The following is a 24,865-nucleotide window of genomic DNA, read 5'->3' as shown; positions in this document are numbered from 1 at the left end:
TTAGAGGAAGGTTTAAAAGCTCAAAGACAGACATCAGCAGTCTTCTTGTGGTGTGTGTGTTTGTGTGTGTATGTGTGTCACAAAATGTACTTGATAATGAGGGTGGGAAGTTGCAATAATCCCCCCAAGGACCAGAAGCAGACAGAAATGGACCCAGGAAAATCGGACCATCCGCAGCCACCAAGAGTACCGAAGAACCGAAGCCACACATCTCTGCGATATCCACCTGCCTATCCCAGCAGGAGAAGGAGGGAGGCTCCAGATGTGGTGGCAGTCCCAGACAACCAGTGGCGAGAGCAGCCGAACTCGCCAGAGGACGGCCACCCCAGTGCGAGCCGGAATCAGGGTTCCAGGGATCCAGGCACCTATAAACCGCCCGGTACCTGGCAGGTACCTGGGAGCCCCCTCCCAACATATTTAAGATTGAATCATTAACTAATGGCAGGACTTCAGACATGAGAATGACACCAACAGAATGATCTGCCATTTGACTTTCTTACTTTTCCCTATGAAGCACCGTTGCCTGTGGGAGGGCTTCCAGGAGATTCCACAGCTGTTTCTGTGCAGGTTCATCCATCCATTCTTTTCCACTTATCAGGGTCGTGGGGCATGGGGGGGCTTACCAAAGGCTGAGAAGCAGGGTACACCTTGGATAGGTCGCCAGTCTGACGCAGGGCTAACACAGACAGCCATTCACACCTACGGATAATTCCAAATCATCGATTAAACTAACCCCACTAACTGTGTGTGTTTAAACTGTGGAATGGTGCTTTATATTCTAAGGTAAAGCAAGCATTTGGTGACAGTGGGAAGTAAAATCTTCCTTTTAACAAGAAGAAACCTCCGGCAATACCAGGCTCAGCGAGGGGTGGGCGTGGTTACAGGAGGGAGATAATAATAATAATAATAATGGATTGGATTTATATAGCGCTTTTCAAGGCACCCAAAGCGCTTTACAATGCCACTATTCATTCACTCTCACATTCACACACTGGTGGAGGCAGCTACAGTTGTAGCTACAGCTGCCCTGGGGCAGACTGACAGAGGCGAGGCTGCCATATCGCTCCATCGTCCCCTCTGGCCAACACCAGTAGGCGGTAGGTGTCTTGCCCAAGGACACAACGACCGAGACTGTCCGAGCCGGGGCTCGAACCAGCAACCTTCCGATTACAAGACGAACACACAATCGCCACGATCGCCCCTAGATAGGCGATTTAGTCATTATCATACCTGCACACACCTGCACAGGTGCGGCTCTGCAGGAATCATTGACAGAGTCAAACTGAGTTAAAGCTCAGTCAGCAGCTGTAGTACTGCACAGAGTACTGCAGTACTGTAGTGTAGTGCTGGGTGTCATACAGTGTATGATACAGTATATAGTAGTAGTACTGGTAGCTCTTTATGTGTTGACTGTCCAGGTTCAGTTTGTGAGGACGTGCAGTGAGCATTCCTGCTCCCCTGCGTGCCTACCCTCTCTGGGACTCCTCCTCCTCCTCTGATGGACGAAGGAGGTCCTGGGAAAAGGTCGTGGTTTTTGGTTCAGACTGATTACCAGCCCCACAAATCACCACAGACACTTTCATTAAAGGAGCAGCTCCTCTAAGATGAGGAGGCCGAAGAGGAGTCAGGGAGACGCCACCACGTCTTCCTCTTCGTCCTGCTCCTTTCACATTTTCTCCCACAGTCGGGCCTTTTAGGAGTCCTGGATCAGCTCTGGCTGTTTGGGTTCAGTCCAGACCTCCGAGCTGTTTGAAAGGAGGCCGGAGCGCACCCCCGCTCCCCCTCCTCCTCCTCCCGTTGTCAGCAGCGTTAGACTCTCAGAGCGTCTTTCAACAGGGAAGAAAAGAAAACGGTCTTCATGAAGAAGGCCGGCTGGTTTCAGGAAGTAAGGGGGGGCACAGTGAAGGAGTCTTTGTGTCGGCTGTTTTCCGCCCAGCGACCACTGATTCATATTCAAATGGAGTTCTGAATGGACACACACAATGATGTCATTCGAAAGAAAGAGAGAACTCAGTGGGAAGAACGTCATGTGACTAACATGTCACATGACGTTCTACAGAACAGAACCATCTGTACAGCACCTCCTCAGTGGTCCAGCTGCCTCAGCCAGCTCTGATTGGATGATCTGGGGTTTTATCAGGTGGGTGGAGCCACCAAAATTGACTGAAACCTATTGGTTGGTTTCTTGATGACCTTTGACCCTGCACAAACAGTGTTACTGAGGAACAGAATGAAGCTTTTTAGGACGCCCGTCCTGATAAAGCCTCCCTCCTGTCCCAGCAGCAGGGAGAACACGTTCAAGGTTGAAGGTTGAAGGTTCTTTATTTGTCACATGCATAGTTATACAAGTATAACACACAGTGAAATGTAGCCTGACACGCTCCTCGACATGTGCAAAAATTTGGGGGGGGTAGAGGAAGAACATTATATATATATAGTATATACACTGGGTGAATGTGCAGTAGTAGCAGCAAGCAGGTGAATTCTGTACATTAATATGAATAGACATCTGACTATTTTACAGGATAGACAATATAAACATATTTAAAATTAAAGGAATTGAAATGTACATTGTGCCTTGGTTTAGAGTGTTTGGAAGAGAGTCCTGACTCAGTCAGTTATAGATGATGTGAGAGGGCGGGTGTGTGTGTTTAGGGCACGGATGGCTTGGGGATAGAAGCTCCTCTTGAGTCTCTCTGTCCTTGCCCGGATGATGCGGAACCTTCTACCAGATTGCAGAAGTTGGAACAGTTTGTTGCCAGGATGGGACGGGTCCTTCAGTATCTGCTCTAGTCCGGCATCTCCTGGTGTAGGTGTCCTGAAGCGGGGGGAGAGCAATCCTGCAGCAGCGTTCTGCTGTACGGATCACTCTCTGGAGAGCTTTTTGGTCCTTCACACAGCTGTTCCCAAACCACGATGTCATGTTCTGTGTGAGGATGCTCTCCACAGCGCCTGTATAGAAAATCCTGAGGATCTCTGGAGAGACCCTGAACTTCCTCAGTTGTCGTAGGTGATACAGGCGCTGCCTAGCCTTTTTGGTCTGGACCTGAATGTGGGCAGCCCATGTCAGGTCTGAGGAGATGTGGACACCAAGATACTTGAAGGACTGCACCCTCTCCACTGGAGCTCCATTGATGATAATGGGCTTGTAGTCTCTGTGCTGACCCCTTCTAACGTCCACGTTAGACTTCATGCAGTAAATTGTGTCACATTTACATAACTCGTTTAAATACTCTCCTCCTGGGAGTGAAACAAACACATGTGCATAAGGCCCAAAATGTTGCTGTTCACAGCTGTCGGGACAAACAGACTCTGAGCCTCTGCAGGAACCCTGTGTTTGTTCTCTGCAGACATCAGTGACTCTGACCCCAAATGCTCCTCTTCCTTCCAGCCTCTGTAGTGCACGATACATTCACAGGCTGCTCTCATTTATATGACCTCCAGAAGATTTGCGTTTTGTAGTCCATCTTCTGGATATTGTAGTTTCAGCACGGTGGACACGCAGCATCCCATTGTTAAGCAGAGACGAGTGTGAGGTCGTTCCACTTCTCAGCGCACCGCTCTGCACTTCTCCTCACCTCCTCTCTCAAGCTCTCGAGGCCTTTAAACCCAGAGTTCAAATAAATCAGCCAGGCCCTCTGCAGGGGAGCAGGTGAACTGTCAGAAAGGGAAACTGAGCCACTTCCTGCTGCAGACGTCATTTCCTTGAAAATCATAATCAATAACTGGGCATCAGACAGAGGTCGGGATGTCAGAACAAGAATTCAACCGGCAACTGTGAGGAACCCGGACAAACACATAGACACAGATACACACACACAAACACAGATACACGCACACACAGACACACACACGTGTGTGTATTCATATCCTCATGGGGACATCTCATTGACTTAACCCTTCCCTAGCCCAGGGGTCGGTAACCTGCAGCTCGGGAGCCGCATGCAACTCTTTGGTCCTTATACTGCGGCCCCGCGTGGTTTGGGTAAAATAAATGAGAAGTGTTTAGCTGAAGTGTATTTTATTTGTGTTTAGTTCTTTTTTTAACTTGTAGTTCTACATTGGAAGATTATTGTGATATTGAAATATAAAAATAAAATTATATTTCATTATTTTTCGTTGCTCAAAATAAGCGTCACACTGGCGGAAGCCGGTGTAGCCGCCGAAACGCTGTGCATTTATCGAGACTTTCGACCCCAGGTAGGCCAGTTATGGATCTTCGGATCCACATTATGTCACCAGCTGTTCTCCACCGTGAACTGTGTTAAAAACAAACACGCTCACGCCTCACAGACGACAGCTTACAGTCCTGTAAAGATGAAAGTGACTTCGTACAGCCCTGATCTGCAGACGCTGTGCGCAGAGGTTCAGGAGCAGAAGTCACGGCAGGCCCGACGATGTTTGCATGAACACGTTTTTCAGCACACGGTTGCTGTACGCACACAGCAGGCTGTAGCTTTGCAGCTCACAGCCCGACACACACCAACACAACAGCATAGAGAGCACAGACTTGTGATTTTGGGTGCCGCTCAGGTGCATCCGACTCCCTGCAGCGGCGCTGCAGACCACGCCCCGCCACACACATTAACATGGTAAAATACATATTTATGCAGAATTTTGCAATATTTTTTTTAGCAGCATAGTGTTTTTTTCCAATTATTTTTTAACATTCAGGTCAAAGCTCCAAAAACCCAAAGGCGATACAAGGGTGGCGGCTCTCAACAGTTTTTCTTTGCTACATGGATCATTTTAGTTCAGCTTTTAAATTCATGTAAGAGACCTTCAACTGAGTGTCTTTCCTTTTTGTTATATTTCTTTAAGAGTTCAAAATGTGTTAATTACATAAATAAAATGTAGTTTTCTCTGTAGCACTTCATGGATTTCATAAGCAACACACCTTAGTTGCTCACACAAAGCATAAAGGTAAAAAAACAATGTATACAGTGTTATCTTCATTTTAGATGTCAGAAAGTATTTGTGGCTCCCAGTGTTTTTGTTTGCGTGGAAACCGGGTCCAAGTGGCTCTTCGGGGGTTAAAGGTTGCTGACCCCTGCCCTAGCCCCTTAACCTCACCTAAATGTAACCCTGACATTAAAACCATATTTTGAGTCTCAAAAGTGTCTTCAAACTAATGGGGACCGGGATTTTGGTCCCCACAAAGACATTAATACCCATACACAGGTACACACACACACACACACACACACACACACACACCTGACACACAGCCCTAAAGCTACACCTCCAACCAGTAGGTGGGGGTAATGCGCCTGATTGTTGGAGTCAACTGAAGACGAAGAAAAAAGAACTACAGCCCCCAGGGGGCACTGCGGCCCGCAGACTGTAAACACACATGAAGGACGGAGAGAGCAGAGAGAAGCATGATCGGTGAGTCTACCGGACCGATCAGCTGATTGATCCGGTCAGTCAGCTGATCTGCTTTTTTTGGTTGATGCGGGTCAGTGAGGGTTCTGTGTGGGCTGTCCTGTGTGCGGATCGGTGGCTGTGTCCCAATTCAGGGTCTGCACGCTTGAAATACGCATTTTAAGGGCGATTACGTCACCGCCACGCGACGACGGCTGTCCCAATTCGAAGTGTACTTCAAATGCGCCGTCGATTTCCCCAAATATCAAGCGTGGTCCGGTGCACGCTTCGTGGTCCCATATATCACACAGTGGCTGTCTCCCAATTCAGGGTCTGCAGCCTTAAAGTACGCAGCCTCAACGATCCTCAAGGGCCGCGTACTCAAAGACCGCTAAGGCCGGAAGTGCGAGGCTTGTGAAATGGGACGGTCTAGCCTCCGTTGCGCTGATACTGTTGTTTGTCAATAAAGTTAAAAAAAAAAAGCCTCCGTTGCGCTGCCCAGGTTGCCTAGCAACCATGATAATAACAGCTGGAAACGTGTCATAGCTTTGTTTGACAGAAATGAAGGAGAAAATCGTTTGTTCATTTGTTTGTTTGTTTCTACATGAGCTTTGATCATTCTCTGTGAGATGAAGCTCAGCTATTGAACGGCGTATATTTTAAAGTAAAGACTTTAAAACCAAGTTAGTACAAACGTCACTAATGTCACATGACTTTGCCGACATGTGGCCAACAGGAATGTTTAATGGTCTTCGTTATTAAACATTTGCACATAAATAAGTGACATAATATTCAGTACTTAAAGTTTACTCTTCGGGCGCCCCTCATCCGCCGTTTTTTTCTGCAAATTTATCCACACCCACTGCTGCGCTATGCATTCTGGGATATGTTGGGCCACGAAGTCTACACTGCCACAGCCTTAAAATTCAGGGAAATGAAGGACGCATTTGAGGGCCGCATTTTGAGCAGCCTTTGAATTGGGACAGCCTTCGGCGCGCCGCTGTGACGTAATCGGCCTTGAAATGCGTACTTTAAGGCTGCAGACCCTGAATAGACTACTTGCACTAGGGCATGTGACGTATTTCCGTTTCCAAATAGTACCGCTTGTGCGTTTCCGGTACGTTTGCTTATCTATCGGTAGCTATGCTAATGTCGCTTCAGAATGAGTATAAAAAGGAAAGTATTTAAAACAGAACATTTTCAAAAACAGGAGAAGAAATACTCCGAGCATCGCTGTGTCCCACTTTGTTCAGCTTCAGCCAAATTTAACGGCATACTAAGTTTTCATGCCTTTCCGACCCATTCCGACTTGAGAAGACAATGGCCGGTAAACATACGCCGGGATCATTTCACGATTACCTCTCACACCAGGGTCTGCTGCAGACACTTTGCCAGTGATCAACTCATAGAGCCAACAACCCTCGATGGTCGAAGGAGGCTTATTAAAGGTGCTGTACCAACACTTTTTGAGTAGAATGGCTATAAACTTGGACCACCGCGGCGTAGTGTTTGGGAGAGAACGGCGCGACGCCTTGAACTAGTTCCTCCTGACGATCAAGAAGAGCAAAGTCTTACAAGAGATCATGACTACTGCTCAGTCCCCGAGCCGTCTGCATTGGACATATCTGCATCAGCTGCAGAAGACCTGTTCAAAGACGTGGAGACTCTGAGGAAGAAAATACAGGAGTTACGTGTCCAGCGAGAATTTGGGTTACAGCGTTTTGCTGGCTCCGACACTGACATCTGATTCTATACCAGGTACATCTAAGTTCTATTCAAGCTAACTGTTTAAAATATACCAAGGTCACCATCAGTTAAATTTCGAAAGTGTTTCCAGTCTTAATGAAAACAAAATAGAAATTTACTTTTTCTCTGCTGATTGTATGTTTTATGTAGATGCTTTAGTATTTAAACAATATCCTAATGCTACAGGTAAAATACAACACCAAATACTCTTAATCAGACTATTTTATACAGCATTCCATTAGCATATTTGTCACAGTTCACATTATTTTTATGTCAGTGTGTAATGTTAATTAATGATTGACATGATGTATGTCTCTCTCGTGAATAGATTTCCAAGCTATGATCATTTGATGGCATTCTGGGTTTTGATTGAGCCTTGCATCTATAAAATGATCCGGGTTTCAAGAGCCAAGTCAGCTGCCAATCGGAACGAAGAAGTGTTGACACCTGCACGCACATCAACAGTAGGTTATGGGTTTGTTGGTAGTTAGAACTAGAGGTGTAATGTTATTGTATTTATGTACAATAACATTACTTTATGTACAGTAGCATACATACACAGGTGTATGTATGCTAGACTCAGTATCCTTTACATACATACACCTGTGCACTACAGCACCTCATTGTTTACCCCATGGTACAGTATGGTATGCCTAACCATTACAAAACATTTAGCCAAGAAAAGAATAATTTTACTAGTTCATAGCTTAAGGAGTAACATTTTCCCTTTTGTTTTCACCTTCCAGAGGCAGCTGCTACAGCCAATTGACGAGTTTTTTCTTTTCCTGGTTTTCCTGTCAGTTGGTTTGAAGGAGAGGGACCTGGCACACCGCTTTAACATACACCAGTCCACAGTGAGCCGCATTATTGCAACATGGACAAATTTTCTTGCCACTGCACTGGGGTCTCAGTGCATCTGGCTTACACGTGAAGGAGTGCAAGCTTACCTCCCTGAGGAATTCAAAGATTTCTCAGACACCCAGATGATCCTTGACTGTACAGAGCTGAGGTGTCAGACACCATCCTCACCACTTCTCCAAAGTGAAATGTACTCTTCGTACAAATCCCACTGTACGATGAAAGCCCTGGTTGGCATAGCTCCACATGGTCCAGTGACATTCATCTCTAATCTGTATGCTGGTTCGGTTAGTGACAAGGAACTATTCAAACAATCAGGCATTGCTGAGAAGTTGACTGAAGACATGGCAGTGATGGTAGATAAGGGCTTCCTAATCACTGATTGTTGTAAATGCAAAGTGTACTGCCCACCTTTTCTATCTAAGCAGAAGCAGATGCCAGCATACCAGGTTAAGGAGATGCAGGCCATAGCCAGACTCAGGGTACATGTGGAGCGAGTCATTAGGAGGATCAAACAGAACAAACTTTTTGATAGCATCATTACCATGTCACATGTTTATAATATCAACCAACTGTTTGCAGTGGCATGTATGCTGTCAAATTACCAGAACACAGCATTAGTTAAAAAATGGGTTAAGGCTCTGATATCTATTCTGTGTGACTTACAGCAGTTATGACATGGTCTGATTTTCTCACCCAATAAAGGAATATTTCATATATCAGTCTACTCTTCATTCTATCAGACACAGTTATCACAGCTCGTACATTTTCCTTTTTACACATGTATGTAAGCATTGAGCCAAATTTAGTAATGTCAACATATTAAAAGAACAATATTTGTCTCTTATATATAATACATCTATATATACACTGTCACAGATACTCGTCTTTGAGTGAAGATTTGAGGTGATAAGAAATATAAATAACTGCAACTTGAATCTTTGACCCAGAGTTCAAGCTCACTGCTATAATACACACACACACACACACACACACACACACACACACATATATTTACAGTCCCGTGGTCTCAGCCTCAGATACTCAACTAATCAAAGTGATGTCATGACAAAAATGAATGACCAACAAAACATTTTTTCTCCTTCATTAATTTCAAACAAAGCTGTATGTAACGTTTCTCGTGGTTAGTATCATGGTTGCTAGGCAACCTGAACAGCGCGACGCAGGTTAGACCGTCCCGTCCCATTTCACAAGCCTCTCACTTCCGCACTTCTCGTACTTATAGTACGCACCGTACGTAGTACGCGTAGTGCGCGTAGTGCGCGTGCCTCAAGCGTGCAGACCCTGAATTGGGACACAGCCAATGACCTGATTAGAGTTCAGGTGCTACACGCAGTGACGTCATTTTACTTTCAAAAGAACACGTGGCAAATAACCTACGTGAAGCTGAAGTGTGTGTGTGTGTGTGTGTCTGTCCTCAGTGTTTGTGCGCTTTAACCTGGGCCCTGGCGTCCCGGTGGAGTTGCAGGAGGAGGCGAGCGTGGCTCAGCTGAAGGAGGTGGTGGGGAGTCAGCAGGGGGTGCGGCCGGAGCGCCTCAAGGTGCTGTTTGCAGGCCGGGAGCTGCAGAGCACTGCCACACTGCAGGTACGCTAGAGGTCAGGGGTCACTGCGGGGTCGAGGCATCTGCAGGAGGAAGTGATCACTCAGAGGGGTCTACATGCCAGTGATCTCCTCCTCTTCCTCGACTTTCAGTAAAATTCCGGTTAAACTATCTAGTTTTCTCAAACAGGTCCTCTCCTTCTCCTCGTCTCACATGTGGACACTTTGGAACAATAGACTGATAACCGCTAGAAAGCCATTATTTACCAGAAACTGGTTTGAGAGCGGCATCTTGTTTGTAACTGACTTGTTAGACTCTAATGGTGCTTTACTGGATTATGTATCTTTTCTGAAGAGACACAATTTAGACTGCCCACTAAAAGATACCAGAAAGGTTTGTCATGCTATCCCATTAGCTCAGCTATTATGCAACACATTGTTACATTCTAACATCAAACCAGCGCTGCCAAGCTTCAAAATTGGAAACTTTAATTTAAATGATAGTACAATAAGTTTATTAGAGTGAACTTCAAATCGATTCTTTTCCATGAGTTTGACTCGGGTAGACGTGTGCAGGCCTTTCACGGGGATCAGTCACTAGTGGAAAAGGTGTTTTCTGAATTTGTTAAGTAGCCTGTTCCTCCAAAAGTTAAAGAAACCCATTTTAAGGTCATTAATAATAAATACCCCGTATCTGAATTTCTAAAAAGGAGGTTTACATTTGGACCCGTGTTCTTTTAGTGATTCAGCCTGTGAAACATTACACCATCTGTTTTTCTCATGTCCTGTATCAGCTGGTTGTCACTCAAATCAGTGAAAATAACTCCTCCCAGACTGAGCTCCAACAGGGAGATCAGTTTGAGAACAGAAAAAAACACCTCTGCACATGAAAAAACACTTAATACACCAAAGAAACACATGACAAGCAACGGGGGGGTGCAGCATCGGGAGGGAATAAGTGTCGAAGGCGTTTGGAAAGGGAAGGGAGATGAGTGTGTGCATATCAGTGTATATGTATGTGTGTGTCCAGAGTTCAGCTGGGACAGTGTCCTTCGCCCTGCCAGGCTAAGTAAACAGTCTTCCTGCCAACCCAGGTGGCCTTTATTCCTCTTTTAGGTTTTAGAGAACAGACTGTGAGAGAATGTAAAGTAATACAAAAAACACGAGACTAGACAAGGACACAAGAGGCTAAGCAGGGAAGCTAAGGGAGAGGAGGAGGAGAGGAGAAAAGTGCGACCGCCTTCGTCAAGAGCAAGAGCAGAATATAGATTACCTTCTATGCAATAATAACTCCAGTACTGAAAAGAATGGTTCAGATCCCTCCAATCTAAATAATTTCAGGCCAATTTCAAATCTGCCTGTCTTAGCCAACGTTCTGGAAAAGATAGTGGCTGCACAGGTTCATCGTCATCTCACTGGAAATAACCTGTACGAACAGTTTCAGTCCGGCTTCCGTTCATGTCACAGTACAGAAACATGTCTAGTAAAAATCACCAATGATCTTCTGCTTGCAGCTGACTCTGGACTCATCTCCATCCTCATTCTTCTTGAGCTTACAGCAGCTTTTGCCACAATCTCCCACCACATCCTTCTTCACAGATTAGCATCTATTGGCATCAGTGGTACAGCACTCGCCTGGTTTACTCTGGCTGCTCACAGTTTGTTCAATTACTCTCTCACAGATCAGTATCTACTCCAGTTAATTCTGGTGTACCCCAAGGCTCTGTCCTGGGTCCTTTACTTTTTATCATCTATCTCCTACCCCTAGGTAATATTATCAGGAAGCCTAACTTCCAGTTTCACTGCTGCGCAGATGACACCCAGCTCCAAACCCACAGCTACTCTCCCACCCACATCCATTTCTGACTGTTTAAGTGAAATCAAGGTCTGGTTTACTCACAACTTTCTTAAATTTAATAAAACAGAATTCATTTTAATAGGCACCAAATCAAAACTGACCAAAGTCCCAACCAGTCTTTCGTTATCCATCGATGACTGTTGTCACACCCTCCCCTCAGGTTAAGAGTCTTGGTGTCATCATCGACAGCGCTCTGTCCTTCGCAGCACATATAAATTATATTTTCATCTCTGTAATATTAACCGCCTTCGTCCTTCACTCACTTCAAACAGTACCGCCATACTTGTCGATGCTCTTGTCACATCTCGTTTAGCTTACTGTGAATCCCTTTCTTTGTGGTCTACCTCATAAATCTCTCCATAAATTGCAGTTAGTTCAAAATACAGCTGCTCGTATTATTTCCAGAATTAGATCCACTGAACATATAACAGCTGTTCTTAAACAGCTCCATTGGCTTCCAGTTCACCACCATGTCAATTTCAAGATCCTTCTTCTCACTTTCAAAGCGCTTCATAACCTCGCTCCTCCATATTTATCTGATCTTCATACGTACTCACTCCATCGTACACTCCGCTCTTCTTCCCTTCTGTCTGTTCCACCTGCTCGCCTGACTACCATTGGACTCAGAGCCTGTCACTAATGAGCCAAACGCTCTCACCACTTTTAAATCATGTCTCAAAACTCATCTATTCAGCATTGCATACAGCTGATCTGTCTTAGTCCATTTTTACCTTGCTCAGTTTTTATATTTGCTTTTATACTTTTATGACTGAATGACTGACTAAATTAGATTTTACCATGTTTAATATATTTTTTGCTGCTATTGCTCACGTGTTTTTGTAAGGTGACCTTGAGCGTCTGAAAGGCGCCTATAAATAAAATGTATTATTATTATTATTATTATTATTATTATTATTATTATTATTATTATTATTATTATATGGATCATTTACATCCATCTGTCTCTACTGTGATTAACAGTATCATCCGCTTAGGTAAATACCATCTACATTATAGCCAGTGGAGAAATACTACACCGTCCTCCACGTGGGTCATTATTCACGTCACTGAAGAAACTGAAATCCAGCAGATCTGTTAAAATCTATGATGACGTTTCTCATCTGTTACTGTTTTGATTTTTGCCTCCAGTCTTTTGTTGTTTTTGTTGTCTTTGAATATTGTTCTACAGTTTTATCCTCTACGACAGTTTGTATTTGCATTGTTTTAATTATTAATTTAAAAAAAAAAACCTCCTCTTCCTCCTCCTGTCACTCAGGGCTGCGACCTCCCAGAGCAGAGCACCGTCCACGTCGTCCTCCCTCCTTCAGGCGCCTCCTTTCAGCGGCTCATGCAGGAGCACCGAGCTGAGGACGGAGAGGAGGAGCAGGAGCAGGGCTCTTTGACCAGGCTGGACCTCAGCTCTTCTCGACTCCCTGCCAACAGTGAGGGAGGAGAGGGCAGAGTAGAGGGGGAGAGTCTGAAGGAGGTGCAGGCTGGAGCTCACAGCAGTGAGTATGTCATGGTTACAGGTGCCTCGATGCCCCGTCCCTTGCTGCTGCTGAAATTCCTGAAATGTAATGTTTTTTCTAATGAAACAAATAGCACACTGGACTCTCAGAAAGACTTATTTATTTATTTTATAACCGATTTTTATTCAATTTAAATTTTATTTTAACTGTTGCCTCAGCTGACAGTACATCCTGTTTGAGTCCCGAGTTTACGAGGGCACCTGAATGCATCACCTGTCTCTGATCAGTGATCCATCACACACCTGAGATGGAGGTGTGAGGGAGGAGTCTGATATATTTCTGATGAAAGAATTAAAAATGAGCTGAAACACGTTTTTATACATGAAACACATGAAGTGCTGTAATACTCCCTTCAGAGTAGTATTACTCAGTACCTCGCTGGAGCTGTGAGTTCCAGTGCTTCTTGTTTCTTATGTACGATGATAAAGTAAAACGTTTGTATAGAAATGTCCCTGAACACTTGAGTGCCACCTTCTGGTTGCAGTAGCACATTACATTCTTTCTGCTGCCTGGAAAAGACGAGTCCCACCAAATACCCTGAAATTGTATTTATAACCCTAATCATGCTTGGCAGCACCTTACTACTCTGACTGTGTACTGTGTGTAAAGGTGTGCGTACCTGCAGTACCTTCTTCGTGTTCTGTAAGAGCTGCCGCTCCATCGAGCCAGGAAAACTGCGAGCGCGCTGCCGACGCTGCAAACAGACGGCGCTGACGCTCAGCAGGGTGAGAGACGTTTCTGCTTAAACTACACAGCAAAATCTCCAGTGTTAAATTAACACTAGAGAGTGTCTATATGGGTCCACACCTCTGAGTGTTAAATACAACACTGTTGAGTGTTAAATTAACACTTTTGACAGTGTTATATGTTTAAAAGTAACCTAGTCAGTTTTGAAGATTAACAATGGCTAACACTGAGCAGTGCTGATTTTCTAACACTGGAAAATAACTCAAAATATTAGAAATATTCCAGTGTTAGAAAATCAGCACAGCTCAGTGTTAGTCTTTGTTAATCTTCAAAACTGACTAGCTTACTTTTAAACATATAACACTGTCAAAAGTGTTAATTTAACACTCAACAGTGTTGTATTTAACACTCAGAGGTGTGGACCCATATAGACACTCTCCAGTGTTAATTTAACACTGGAGATTTTGCTGTGTACAGTACTTTTATTACAGTGCTTATACTGCAGTACTTGTACTACAGTGCTTATACTGCAGTACTTGTACTGCAGTGCTTGTACTACAGTGCTTATACTGCAGTACTTGTACTACAGTGCTTGTACTACAGTGCTTGTACTACAGGGTGGTCCATTTATATGGATACACCGTAATAAAATGGGAATGGTTGGTGATACTAAAGTCCTGTTTGTGGCACATTAGTATATGTGAGGGGGCAAACTCCTCAAGATGGGTGGTGACCATGGTGGCCATTTAGAAGTCGGCCATCTTGGATACAACTTTTGTTTTTTCAATAGGAAGAGGGCCATGTGACATATCAAACTTATTGGTAATGTCACAAGAAAAACAATGGTGTGCTTGGTTTCAACGTAACTTTATTCTTTCATGAGTTATTTACAAGTTTCTGACCACTTATAAAATGTGTTCAATGTGCTGCCCATTGTGTTGGATTGTCAATGCAACCCTCTTCTCCCACTCTTTACACACTGATAGCAACACCGCGGGAGAAATGCCAGCACAGGCATCCAGTATCCGTAGTTTCAGGTGCTGCACATCTCGTATCTTCACACCATAGACAATTGCCTTCAGATGACCCCAAAGATAAAAGTCTAAGGGGGTCAGATCGGGAGACCTTGGGGGCCATTCAACTGGCCCATGACGACCAATCCACTTTCCAGGAAACTGCTCATCTAGGAATGCTCGGACCTGCACCCATAATGTGGTGGTGCACCATCTTGCTGGAAAAACTCAGGGAACATGCCAGCTTCAGTGCATAAAGAGGGAAACACATCATCATGTAGCAATTTCAAACATCCAGTGGCCTTGAGGGTTTCCATTGATGAAGAATGGACCCACTATCGTTGTGCCCCATATACCACACCAAACCATCACTTTTGTTGTTCCAACAGTCTTGGAGGGATCCATCCAATGTGGGTCAGTGTCAGACCAATAGCGGTGGTTTTGTTTGTTAACTTCACCATTCACATAAAAGTTTGCCTCATCACTGAACAAAATCTTCTGCGTGAACTGAGGGTCCTGCTCCAGTTTTTGTTTTGCCCATTCTGCAAATTCTGTGCACCGATCTGGGTCATCCTCGCTGAGATGCTGCAGTAGCTGGAGTTTGTAAGGGTGCCATTTGTGAGTAGCTAATATCCGCCAAAGGGATGTTCGACTAATGCCGCTCTCCAGTGACATGCGGCGAGTGCTACACTGTGGGCTCTTGCTGAATGAAGCTAGGACAGCCACTGATGTTTCTTCATTAGTGACGGTTTTCTTACGTCCACATTTTGGCAAATCTAACACTGAACCAGTTTCACGAAACTTAGCAAGCAGTTTGCTAACTGTAGCATGGGAGGTGGGTGGTCTCGTAGGGTGTCTTGCATTGAAATCTGCTGCAATGACCCGGTTACTGCGTTCACCAGATATCAACATGATTTCGCTCTTCACGTGTTAACCTCTTCGACATGTCAATGGCTGTGAACAAAGAGAAACTTGTAAATAACTCATGAAAGAATAAAGTTACGTTGAAACCAAGAACACCATTGTTGTTCTTGTGACATTACCAATAAGTCTGATGTGTCACATGGCCCTCTTCCTATTGAAAAAACAAAAGTTGTATCCAAGATGGCCGACTTCTAAATGGCCACCATGGTCACCACCCATCTTGAGGAGTTTGCCCCCTCACATATACTAATGTGCCACAAACAGGACTTTAATATCACCAACCATTCCCATTTTATTACGGTGTATCCATATAAATGGACCACCCTGTACAGTGTTTGTACTACAGTACTTGTATTACAGTAGTTATACTGCAGTGCTTGTACTACAGTACTTATACTGCAGTACTTGTATTACAGTGCTTATACTGCAGTGCTTGTACTACAGTACTTGTATTACAGTACTTATACTGCAGTGCTTGTACTACAGTACTTGTATTACAGTACTTATACTGCAGTACTGCACTGACTGTGTGTGTTGCAGGGTCCGTCCTGCTGGGACGACGTGCTCCTTTCCGGTCGCATCCATGGCATCTGTCAGTCAGAGGGTTGTCAAGGCAACGAAGCGGTAAGGGGCGAGGCTTCGCCAAAAAGCTGAATCAGTGATGAATCAGAAAATAAGCAGCGGCTCAGAGACTTATCTGCAAACTATTGATCAGCTGTCAGAGGGGTGGAGCATGACTTCAGTTTTTTTCCCCAGATATTTTTATTGAATTTTCTGCATCCATTTTACAAAAGACAACTTGAACAATATGCCGTTTTCTTTTTGAAGAACGTAAAACAATATGAAACATACATTCCACCTCATAATTACAAGAGTACCAGTAGGTGTACAAAAAGGAAAAAAAAAAGGATCCAAGCTAATAATACAAATAGTAAACCCTGGAGTACAAGATAGCAGTTCCTGAGTGGACAAGAGAGATATGCAGAGTTTCAGAACCCACACCCCTACACAAACAAAAAACAAAACGGAACAAACAAAATGAGTGGTCAGCTTAGTCGTCGAAATAAGTCAAATCCGTAAGAAAAAAGAAATATGTATAAAGTAGATAAATAAATGCCATCATAAAGTGCAGGCACAATAGAGTCTGTATAGTTAAGCATTAGATAAAATAGAATAAAGTCTGAGCTGGCTAACTGGGAGTGTTACGGGACTGGAAAGTCTGCACATGATCAAAAAAGGGTTGCCAGATCTTAAAAAATTTGACCATAGACCCACGCAGGGTGAATTTAATCTTTTCGAGTTTGCTAAAATGCAAAGCATCTCTGATCCAGATTTCCCAGGATGGGGGAGAAGGGGACTTCCAACATAACATGCGTCTTGCCAATAAGGTGAGAAATGCTACCAAATCCGCCTGGGGCGTCGGCAAGACAACTGTATCAGGAAGAACCCCAAACAAAGGGGTTGAGGGCACAGGTTGGAGGGTTAGCTGGATGATCTTTGATAGAGTCAGAAAAATATTAATCCAGTATTGTTTGATGGATGGACATGACCAAAACATATGTATTAAAGAGGCAGGTGTTTGATGACAGCAGTCGCAATCAGGGCTAAGGTTGGGGTATATTGGAGCTAGTCTGGCTTTAGTCCAGTGTACGCGGTGTAAAATCTTACATTGAATTAACCTGTGTTTGGCACATAATGAGGAGCCATGGACCCGGTAAAGAATTTTATCTCAAAAGACATCCTGAATCACACATCCCAAATCCTGCTCCCATGCCATTTTAATAGCCGAGGTTGAGGAGTTGCCAAATGAACATATTCTCCCATACAGACAAGAGATCAGGCCCTGTGATGAAGGGGGAGGCAATAGAAGGTTATCAAAGTCATGACAAGGAGGTCTAGATGGGAACTGAGAGGATTTCTCCTTAACAAAACTCCGGATTTGTAAGTAGCGAAAAAAGTGACTTTTTGGAAGGCCAAATTTAAATGAGAGCTGTTTAAAAGAGGCAAATGTATTCTGAATATACAGATCAGAAAAAGACCTGATACCCAAGGAGGCCCACAAACAAAAAGCACCATCAACTAACGAAGGCTGAAAAGAGGGATTTTTCAAAATGGGTGACTGAAGGGAAAAAAGTTCAGCTTAAAATAACGACGAAATTGATGCCATATTTTCAAGGTAACTTTGACAATAGTGTTATTATAAAAACCTGCACTCGGAGGCTGCTTTTGGGCATAAATCAGGGCTGGTAAAGAGGATGAGGCACAGGAAGAAATCTCCAAGCTCAGCCACGCCGGGGCATTATTCATACCTTCCCCCTGTAGCCAGTACCTGAGAATACGAATATTACATGCCCAATAATAGAACATAAAGTTTGGTAAAGCCAACCCCCCCATCTTTTTCGGTCTTTGAAGATATGTCTTGCGTATTCTAGGGTTTTGTTTTTTTTTTGTTCCAAATGAACCGAGAGAATCTTGTCTAATTTAACAAAAAAAGAAATTGGGATAAATACAGGGACACACTGAAAAAGAAAATAACATTTTGGAAGGATGTTCATTTTAATCGCATTTATACGCCCTGCCACAGACAGATGGAGAAGAGACCATCTGTCCAAATCCTGCCTAACTTTCTCCACAAGTGGGTTGAAATTAAGCTTGAAAAGATTATGAAATTGACTTGTAATTTTAACCCCTAAATATGTACAGTTGTCCAATACAAGTCGAAAAGGCAGTGCTGTACACTGATATTTCTGTGCAGCAGCATTCAGAGGGAACAGTTCACTCTTGCCGAGATTCAGCTTATAGCCAGAAATAAGGCTAAACTGTTCAAGTATTGAGAGCACCAAAGGAAATGAGGATGCTGGTTTTGAGACATAAAGAAGCAAATCATTTGTATATAAGGAGACCTTTTGTTCCATACCATTTCTAGTAACCCCGGTGATACCTGGGTTAGATCTCAGCGATATGGCCAAGGGCTCCATTGCAATTGCAAAGAGCAATGGCGACATGGGACAGCCCTGCCTAGTCCCTCTGAACAGAGGAAAAAAGTCAGAATATGTGCCATTTGTTTTGACAGCGGCAAACAGGGAAGTATAAAGAAGTTCCAACCAGGAGATGATTATCCACACGCATCGCTAAAAGTTTAGCAAGGATTTTATAGTCCACATTTAACAAAGAAATGGGACGGTATGAGCCACATTGTAATGGATCATTATCCTTTTTTAAGATCAAGGGTATAGATGCCTGTAGTAGAGAAGGTGGGAGGGATCCAACTTCAAGTGAATGCTTATACATATTTACCATGAGTGGGGCCAGTCTAGGCATAAATTTACGATAGAACTCAACGGGAGACCCGTCCTGTCCAGGACACTTAGAACACTGCAATTTGCTGATAGCTTTCAGGATCTCTTCTACAGTTATTGGTCCCTCCAGCCGAAGACTGTGTGTTTGATCAATTGATGGGAGTTTAAGATGATTGAAAAAGGAGTCCAAAGATTCAGTGCTAAATACAGATTCAGACGCATAAAGAGAATAAAAGTCTCGAAATTGGTTATTAATTATTTTAGGATCCATAGAAACACTGCTTGATGTCTGAATCCGAGGAATGGAATGTGCAGCTGCTGCACTACGAAGCTGATGGGAAAGCAGTTTACTGGCCGTATCCCCATACTCATACTGGGAGTGCTGACACTTCAACAGCATCTCTTCAGCCCGAGCAGAGGACAGGTGATTAAACTCAGTCTGCAAGGACAGCCTGTCGTTATAGGAATGGGTATCGTTTAGGTTTTATCCAATACCAGTACCAAACCGGTACTTTTGAAACGGTGCCGGTGCTTAAACGGTGCTCGAACCGGTGCTTAAAGAATGGAGAACACAAACTTTGTCCAAAAACCTCTCATGTTCAGCTGTTTTTTTGTAAAAAGATAACAATGTTAGCCTTTTCTGCAGCTATGGGGCATATATGGTATCACTCTTGGCTGGAAGCAGTGCTTAAACAATGGAAAAAACAAACTTTGTCCAAAAACCTCTCATGTTTAGCTGTTTTCCACTTTTTGTTTGGTCATTTTAGCCTTTTTGGCCAGGGTGAAGGGAGCATCTGCTATCAAACAAGAAGACAGCCGCATGTAACTACGACGGTGTTTGCTAGTTCACCTTACGTGCATTAATGTGATAACATGGTTAGCCTACTCAACGTAAATGACACACGAACAACATGAAGCTACTCATGCAGAGAATAACTGCTGCTGCTGCCATTATCATCCGTTATCATTTCTGCTCTAATCTTCGGGTTTTTGGGAGATGTTGCAAACTCTGGGTCTGATAACAGGCACCACACCCGCAGTAGATGTGCTCGATGTGTGTGGCTTTATTTTTGTGCCACTATTCTGAGTGTACGTAAAAAAAATTTGAACGCACGTAAAAAAAAATTGCAGTTGCAAGTGTTGCATTTTGAGGTGAAATTTATTTTGCCTCAAACGAGGCAGTGGCAGAGGAACACAGAGTGGCAGAGTTTGAAATATTACTGTTTCTGGGTCACAAAATAAACTTTAAAGATATTTTCATGCCAGAATGGTGCTGTGTAAACTTCTAATATCTGCTCGATTCATCAAGACATCACATATTTGCACGTTTTTGGAGCACTTACGAAGTCTAAAATGATCTGAAATTTTTAGGTGTGTTTCTTGTAAAAACACAATCTGGGCACCAAAAATTGCAAATGATGGAGGACCTTGCTCCTTTTAATAGGCTGATTCAGACCTTTACAATTCCAGCTACAGAACGTAAACGAGTGACCTGCTTGTTGGTTATTAATATTTAGTTGCGATACCATGTTAGAACAAAGACAAAAAAACAAAAGCTGACCGGTGAGAAGCACAGAAAGAACAAAGTCAGTGTACAGAACAGTACAACATAAAAACAAAGAGAACGCCCAAACTTCCCCCTAAATGCTGAAGCATCTTCCCAAACAAGATGCGCGCACCCCCCACCAAATACACCCCTGAGCACTTCTTCCCAACCATCCAAAGTCTCAGTTGAGTTCAAGCTCCTTACAATACAAGGCAGAGACAAATCAAGGATTGTATAAAAATATATTAGAACAAGACACATCCTATAAATCAAGTTCACCTCAAATAAATGTTACTAAAAAAATAAAAAAAATAAAAAATTTCACAGAAGTTAACCAAGATGAACATATCAGCCTAACGGGCTAAGACACTTATGTGTCCTGAGAGGCAGGGCCCCCCAGGATCTTATTGGCAAAGTCCGTGGCAGACGCAGGATCAGTAAACTTACGTACAACTCCATCTGGAAGTGATATCCTCAGTTCCGCTGAATAGAACAGGCCGAACTTGATCCCAGGACTAGAGTGCAGAAGGTGCTTCAAACTAGTAAACTGCGAACGTTTTTTAGCCACTGCAGGTGTGAAGTCTGGAAAAATGGAGATCCTTCTGCCCTGGTAAAGTAGAGGAGAGTTTGATCCTGCAAGACGTAGCAGCTGTTCCTTGACATGGAAGTAGTGGACTCTAATGAGCAGTGGGCAAGGAGGTGCTCCATCTCTGGGCTTTGGTCCAAGGGATCTGTGAACCCGATCCAACAGAGGTGCTTCATTCCGTTTCAGAAGATCTTGCAGGAGATGGGAAATAAACTCGCTAGGGTTAGATTCAATTCAATTCAATTCAATTTATTTATATAGCGCCAAATCACAACAAAAGTCGCCTCAAGGCGCTTCATAGATACAGAGAAAAACCCAACAATCATATGACCCCCTATGAGCAAGCACTTTGACGACAGTGGGAAGGACAAACTCCTTTTTAACAGGAGGAAACCTCCGGCAGAACCAGGCTCAAGGAGGGGCGGGGCCATCTGCTTCACACCATGGTGTCTAACAGCGCCCCGCCTCACTTCAGTTTTTCCGGGAACTTTTGATTGTCACATGAGCCATCACAGATAATGTCATTGATTAAGCCAGGTGGAGTGTGTGTGTCTGTCTTCAGGAGTTTTACATGAAGTGTGCGTCTCACCCGACGTCAGATGATGACCTTTCCGTGGCCCTCGACCTCATCATGACCAACACCAGAGGCGTGCCCTGTATCGCCTGCACCGATGTCATGTACAGCGCACACACACACACACGGACACACACACACACACCACCCATCACCCATCAGCCAGGTGTAATCCCACCCCTTCTGCCTCTCAGGGGCGTGGTCCTGGTCTTCCAGTGCTCGGAGCGTCATGTGATCTGTCTCGACTGTTTCCAGCGTTATTGCCAGACGCGCCTGAATGACCGGCAGTTTGTGTACCATCCTGTGATTGGCTACTCGCTGCCGTGTGCAGGTGGGGACAAGGGGTGTGGTCAATGCAACCTTCACTCTCTGTAGAAATATGTCAGAACAAGACTGCCCAAGAATCTGAATTCATTTTCAATGATCATTGTTCATTAACTGCAGACAGGAGCATGCGACATTATCAGACATGTGTGAGTGTGCACACGCGTGTAAACATGTTTCATGTGTTAATGTTTCAGTCGGCTGCGACGACTCTCTGATTAAAGAAGTTCATCATTTCAGGATCCTGGGAGATGAGCAGGTACACGCAGTACTGCATCACAAAGATAATTATACAAATACTCTCACACTTACTGTGAGTGAAACATTGTGAAGTCTGTCAACACTCGGCCAACAAAAAATGATCAAAAAATAAAAACAAATAAATAAATAAAAGAGTGAACGTGGCAGACAGATGTCAGACAGACTCTCAAATATGAAATCCCTGAAGAAGATTTTTGTAAGCAAATGGGAACCAGTAAGAGCCAATGAGAGGCCTCTGCCTCAATCCTAGCCAATTACTGTGAGCAGAAAGGGGTTACCATGGCAACGATAACGCAAGAAAACCAAAATTCATCCAGTGAGCATGCTCCAGGTGAGTCAGCTGAACCACCTGCACCCTCAGTCACCTTTGCTGTGTCCTCTCAGTATGGGCGCTACCTGCAGTATGGCGCTGAGGAGTGTCTGCTCACCACTGGAGGAATGATGTGTCCATCACCTGGCTGTGGGGCGGGGCTTCTCCCACCTGATGGCAGAAGGAAGTTGGAGTGTGACCGCCGGCTTGGCTGCGGCTTTGTCTTCTGCAGACTCTGCAGGGGGGAGTACCATGAGGGGGCGTGTCAGGCAGTGACAGCCCCGCCCACAGGGGAAGCAGCACAGGTGAGCTGGCCAGTTACAGAGGTTGTAGGACGATGACGAAAATAAAACAATCAGCTGACTCCTCTTCTTCCTCAGGGCTTCGTGGTCGGGGAGGAGGCGTCGCTCATGGGGAGATGGGAGTCAGCGTCTCTGCTCGTCATCGCCGAGTCGACCCGGCCCTGCCCAACGTGTTCGGTTCCCGTGGAGAGAAATGGTAAGGGACGGCTGTGGTGTCATACATGTCGAGGATCGTGTGACAATGGCTGACACGCTGTCTCCCCCTGCAGGCGGCTGCATGCACATGCACTGCCCGCTGTGCAAGGCCGAGTGGTGCTGGCTCTGTGGAGTCCCCTGGAACAGAGAGTGTATGGGAAACCACTGGTTCAGTTAAACGGGTCACATCACTGCTTGCGGTCACAGAAAAGACTGATGGCTTTAACATGTTCTTCCTTTTTGTTGAAGCCCTTTCACAATAAAAGTCAAATGAAGTTTTTAGTCTGACTGACTGACTGTTTGAATAAACATGTGGATCCAACAGTGGGAAAAATGTTTATTTTCACTCTTGGACTTTCAGGTTTTACTGTCTCCTTTGTTAATTTGAGTAAACATTTCTGAGTTAAAATATCTTCACGTGTATGCTGAATCGTCCAGGTAAAGAAAGTTGATTCTGTTCATCTGGACGTTTTCAGATGAGAAACGTTTCATCATCAGGTGCTACGGTGGCCCCTAGAGACAAAGCACGTACAAACTCCAAAACACAACGGAAGTGCTCCAGGACGTAACTACACAAGCCAGGTACTTCCTGGCTTGTGTAGTTACTAGGTACCAAAGGCTGCTTGAAATGCGGCCCTCAAACGCATCCTTTATTTCCCTGAATTCTAAGGATGGGTCGGTGTAGCCTTCATGGCCCAACATATCCCAGACTTCATAGTGCGGTGGTGGGTGTGGATAATTTTGCCAAAGAAAACAGTTGAAGCGGGGTGGCCGAAGAGTAAAATTTCAAAGTACTGAATATTATGTCACTTATTTATGCGCAAATGTTTAATAATGAAGAACATTAAAACATACTGTTGGCCACATGTTGGCAAAGTTATGTGCCATTAGCGATGTTTGTACTAACTTGGTTTTAAAGCCTTTACTTTAAAATATGCGCCGTTCAATAGTCGACCTTAATCTGACAGAGAATCTGATGATTTTATGGATAATTAAAGTCAGTCATATATCCACAAACACAACAAGCTGAAAGTCAGTGATGCTGCTCGGTTTGCAGTCCTGAATATCACGGCACAAGCAGGATTCACTGCACTGTTAATGTTAGCTATGTTATATTGCTGCCTCTGTTCGGTGGTGTCGAGCCAAACGGACTTTAACGTGTGTTTGAACGAGCTGACGGTTCACTCGTTAAGCTAAAAGAAAGATGCTTTAATCACAGGAGTCAAACATGTGTCCACTGTATATGTTTAAAAGTAAGCTAGTCAGTTTTGAAGATTAACAAAGACTAACACTGAGCAGTGCTGATTTTCTAACACTGGAAAATAACTCAAAATGTTAGAAATATTCCAGTGTTAGAAAATCAGCACTGCTCAGTGTTAGTCTTTGTTAATCTTCAAAACTGACTAGCTTACTTTTAAACATTTAAACACTGTCAAAAGTGTTAATTTAACACTCAACAGTGTTGTATTTAACACTCAGAGGAGTGGACCCATATAGACACTCTCTAGTGTTAATTTAACACTGGAGATTTTGCTGTGTATAAGGATGTTATGTGTTTGTAGACTTTCTGCCCAGTTTGACCCATTTAGCAGAAGTCAGCCTGTTTAAGGCTCTGATATCTATTCTGTATGACTTAAAGCAGTTATGACATGGTCTGATTTTCTCACCAAATTAATGAATATTTCATATATCAGTCTACTCTTCATTCTATCAGAAACAGTTATCACAGCTTGTACATTTTCTTTTTACACATGTATGTAAGCATTGAGCCAAATTTAGTAATGCCAACATATTAAAAGAACAACATTTGTCTCTTATATATAATACATCTATATATACACTGTCACAGATACTCGTCTTTGAGTGAAGATTTAAGGTGATAAGAAATATAAATAACTGCAACTTGAATCTTTACTGAAGCTCAGTAT

The 24,865-nt window shown here is 43.9% G+C and overlaps 2 protein-coding genes across 3 annotated transcripts; both read left to right on the top strand.

Moving 5' to 3' along the window:
• Positions 1-5,325: 5,325 nt before the first annotated feature.
• On the top strand, positions 5,326-23,261 carry prkn (parkin RBR E3 ubiquitin protein ligase). Of its 2 annotated transcripts, XM_085368969.1 has the most exons (11): positions 5,326-5,388; positions 9,411-9,574; positions 12,664-12,895; positions 13,526-13,641; positions 16,081-16,164; positions 21,534-21,649; positions 21,740-21,876; positions 22,067-22,128; positions 22,515-22,745; positions 22,821-22,938; positions 23,012-23,261. In XM_085368969.1, the coding sequence occupies exons 1-11, from the start codon at positions 5,382-5,384 to the stop codon at positions 23,113-23,115; spliced, it is 1,371 nt and encodes a 456-aa protein (XP_085225095.1). In that variant the 5' UTR covers positions 5,326-5,381; the 3' UTR covers positions 23,116-23,261. The 2 variants fall into 2 exon arrangements, with proteins under 2 accessions (XP_085225095.1, XP_085225094.1); XM_085368968.1 differs by having other exon boundaries at positions 21,534-21,876.
• LOC146620550 (uncharacterized) lies at positions 7,303-8,645 on the top strand. The gene is made up of 2 exons (XM_085369826.1): positions 7,303-7,574; positions 7,857-8,645. Exons 1-2 carry the CDS (start codon positions 7,404-7,406, stop codon positions 8,643-8,645), a joined length of 960 nt encoding a protein of 319 aa, XP_085225952.1. The 5' UTR covers positions 7,303-7,403.
• Positions 23,262-24,865: the final 1,604 nt, after the last annotated feature.

The sequence above is a fragment of the Diplotaxodon limnothrissa genome, linkage group LG13, assembly GCF_057381915.1.
Source record: "Diplotaxodon limnothrissa isolate DT_005_m linkage group LG13, D_limnothrissa_male_GT1.1, whole genome shotgun sequence".
In the NCBI taxonomy this organism is placed as follows: domain Eukaryota; kingdom Metazoa; phylum Chordata; class Actinopteri; order Cichliformes; family Cichlidae; genus Diplotaxodon; species Diplotaxodon limnothrissa.
The sequence above is the reverse complement of the archived record's forward strand: the minus strand, read 5'-3'. Positions and strand labels throughout refer to the sequence as shown.

Excerpts from the sequence above, each read along its gene's own strand:
- prkn (XM_085368968.1), top strand. Across the intron at positions 9,575-12,663 it reads AGAGCACTGCCACACTGCAG|GGCTGCGACCTCCCAGAGCA; the intron begins GTACGCTAGAGG and ends CCTGTCACTCAG. Across the intron at positions 22,939-23,011 it reads GGTTCCCGTGGAGAGAAATG|GCGGCTGCATGCACATGCAC; the intron begins GTAAGGGACGGC and ends CTCCCCCTGCAG.
- LOC146620550 (XM_085369826.1), top strand. The coding sequence starts at position 7,404 with ATGATTGACATGATGTATGTCTCTCTCGTGAATAGATTTCCAAGCTAT. Across the intron at positions 7,575-7,856 it reads CACCTGCACGCACATCAACA|AGGCAGCTGCTACAGCCAAT; the intron begins GTAGGTTATGGG and ends TTCACCTTCCAG.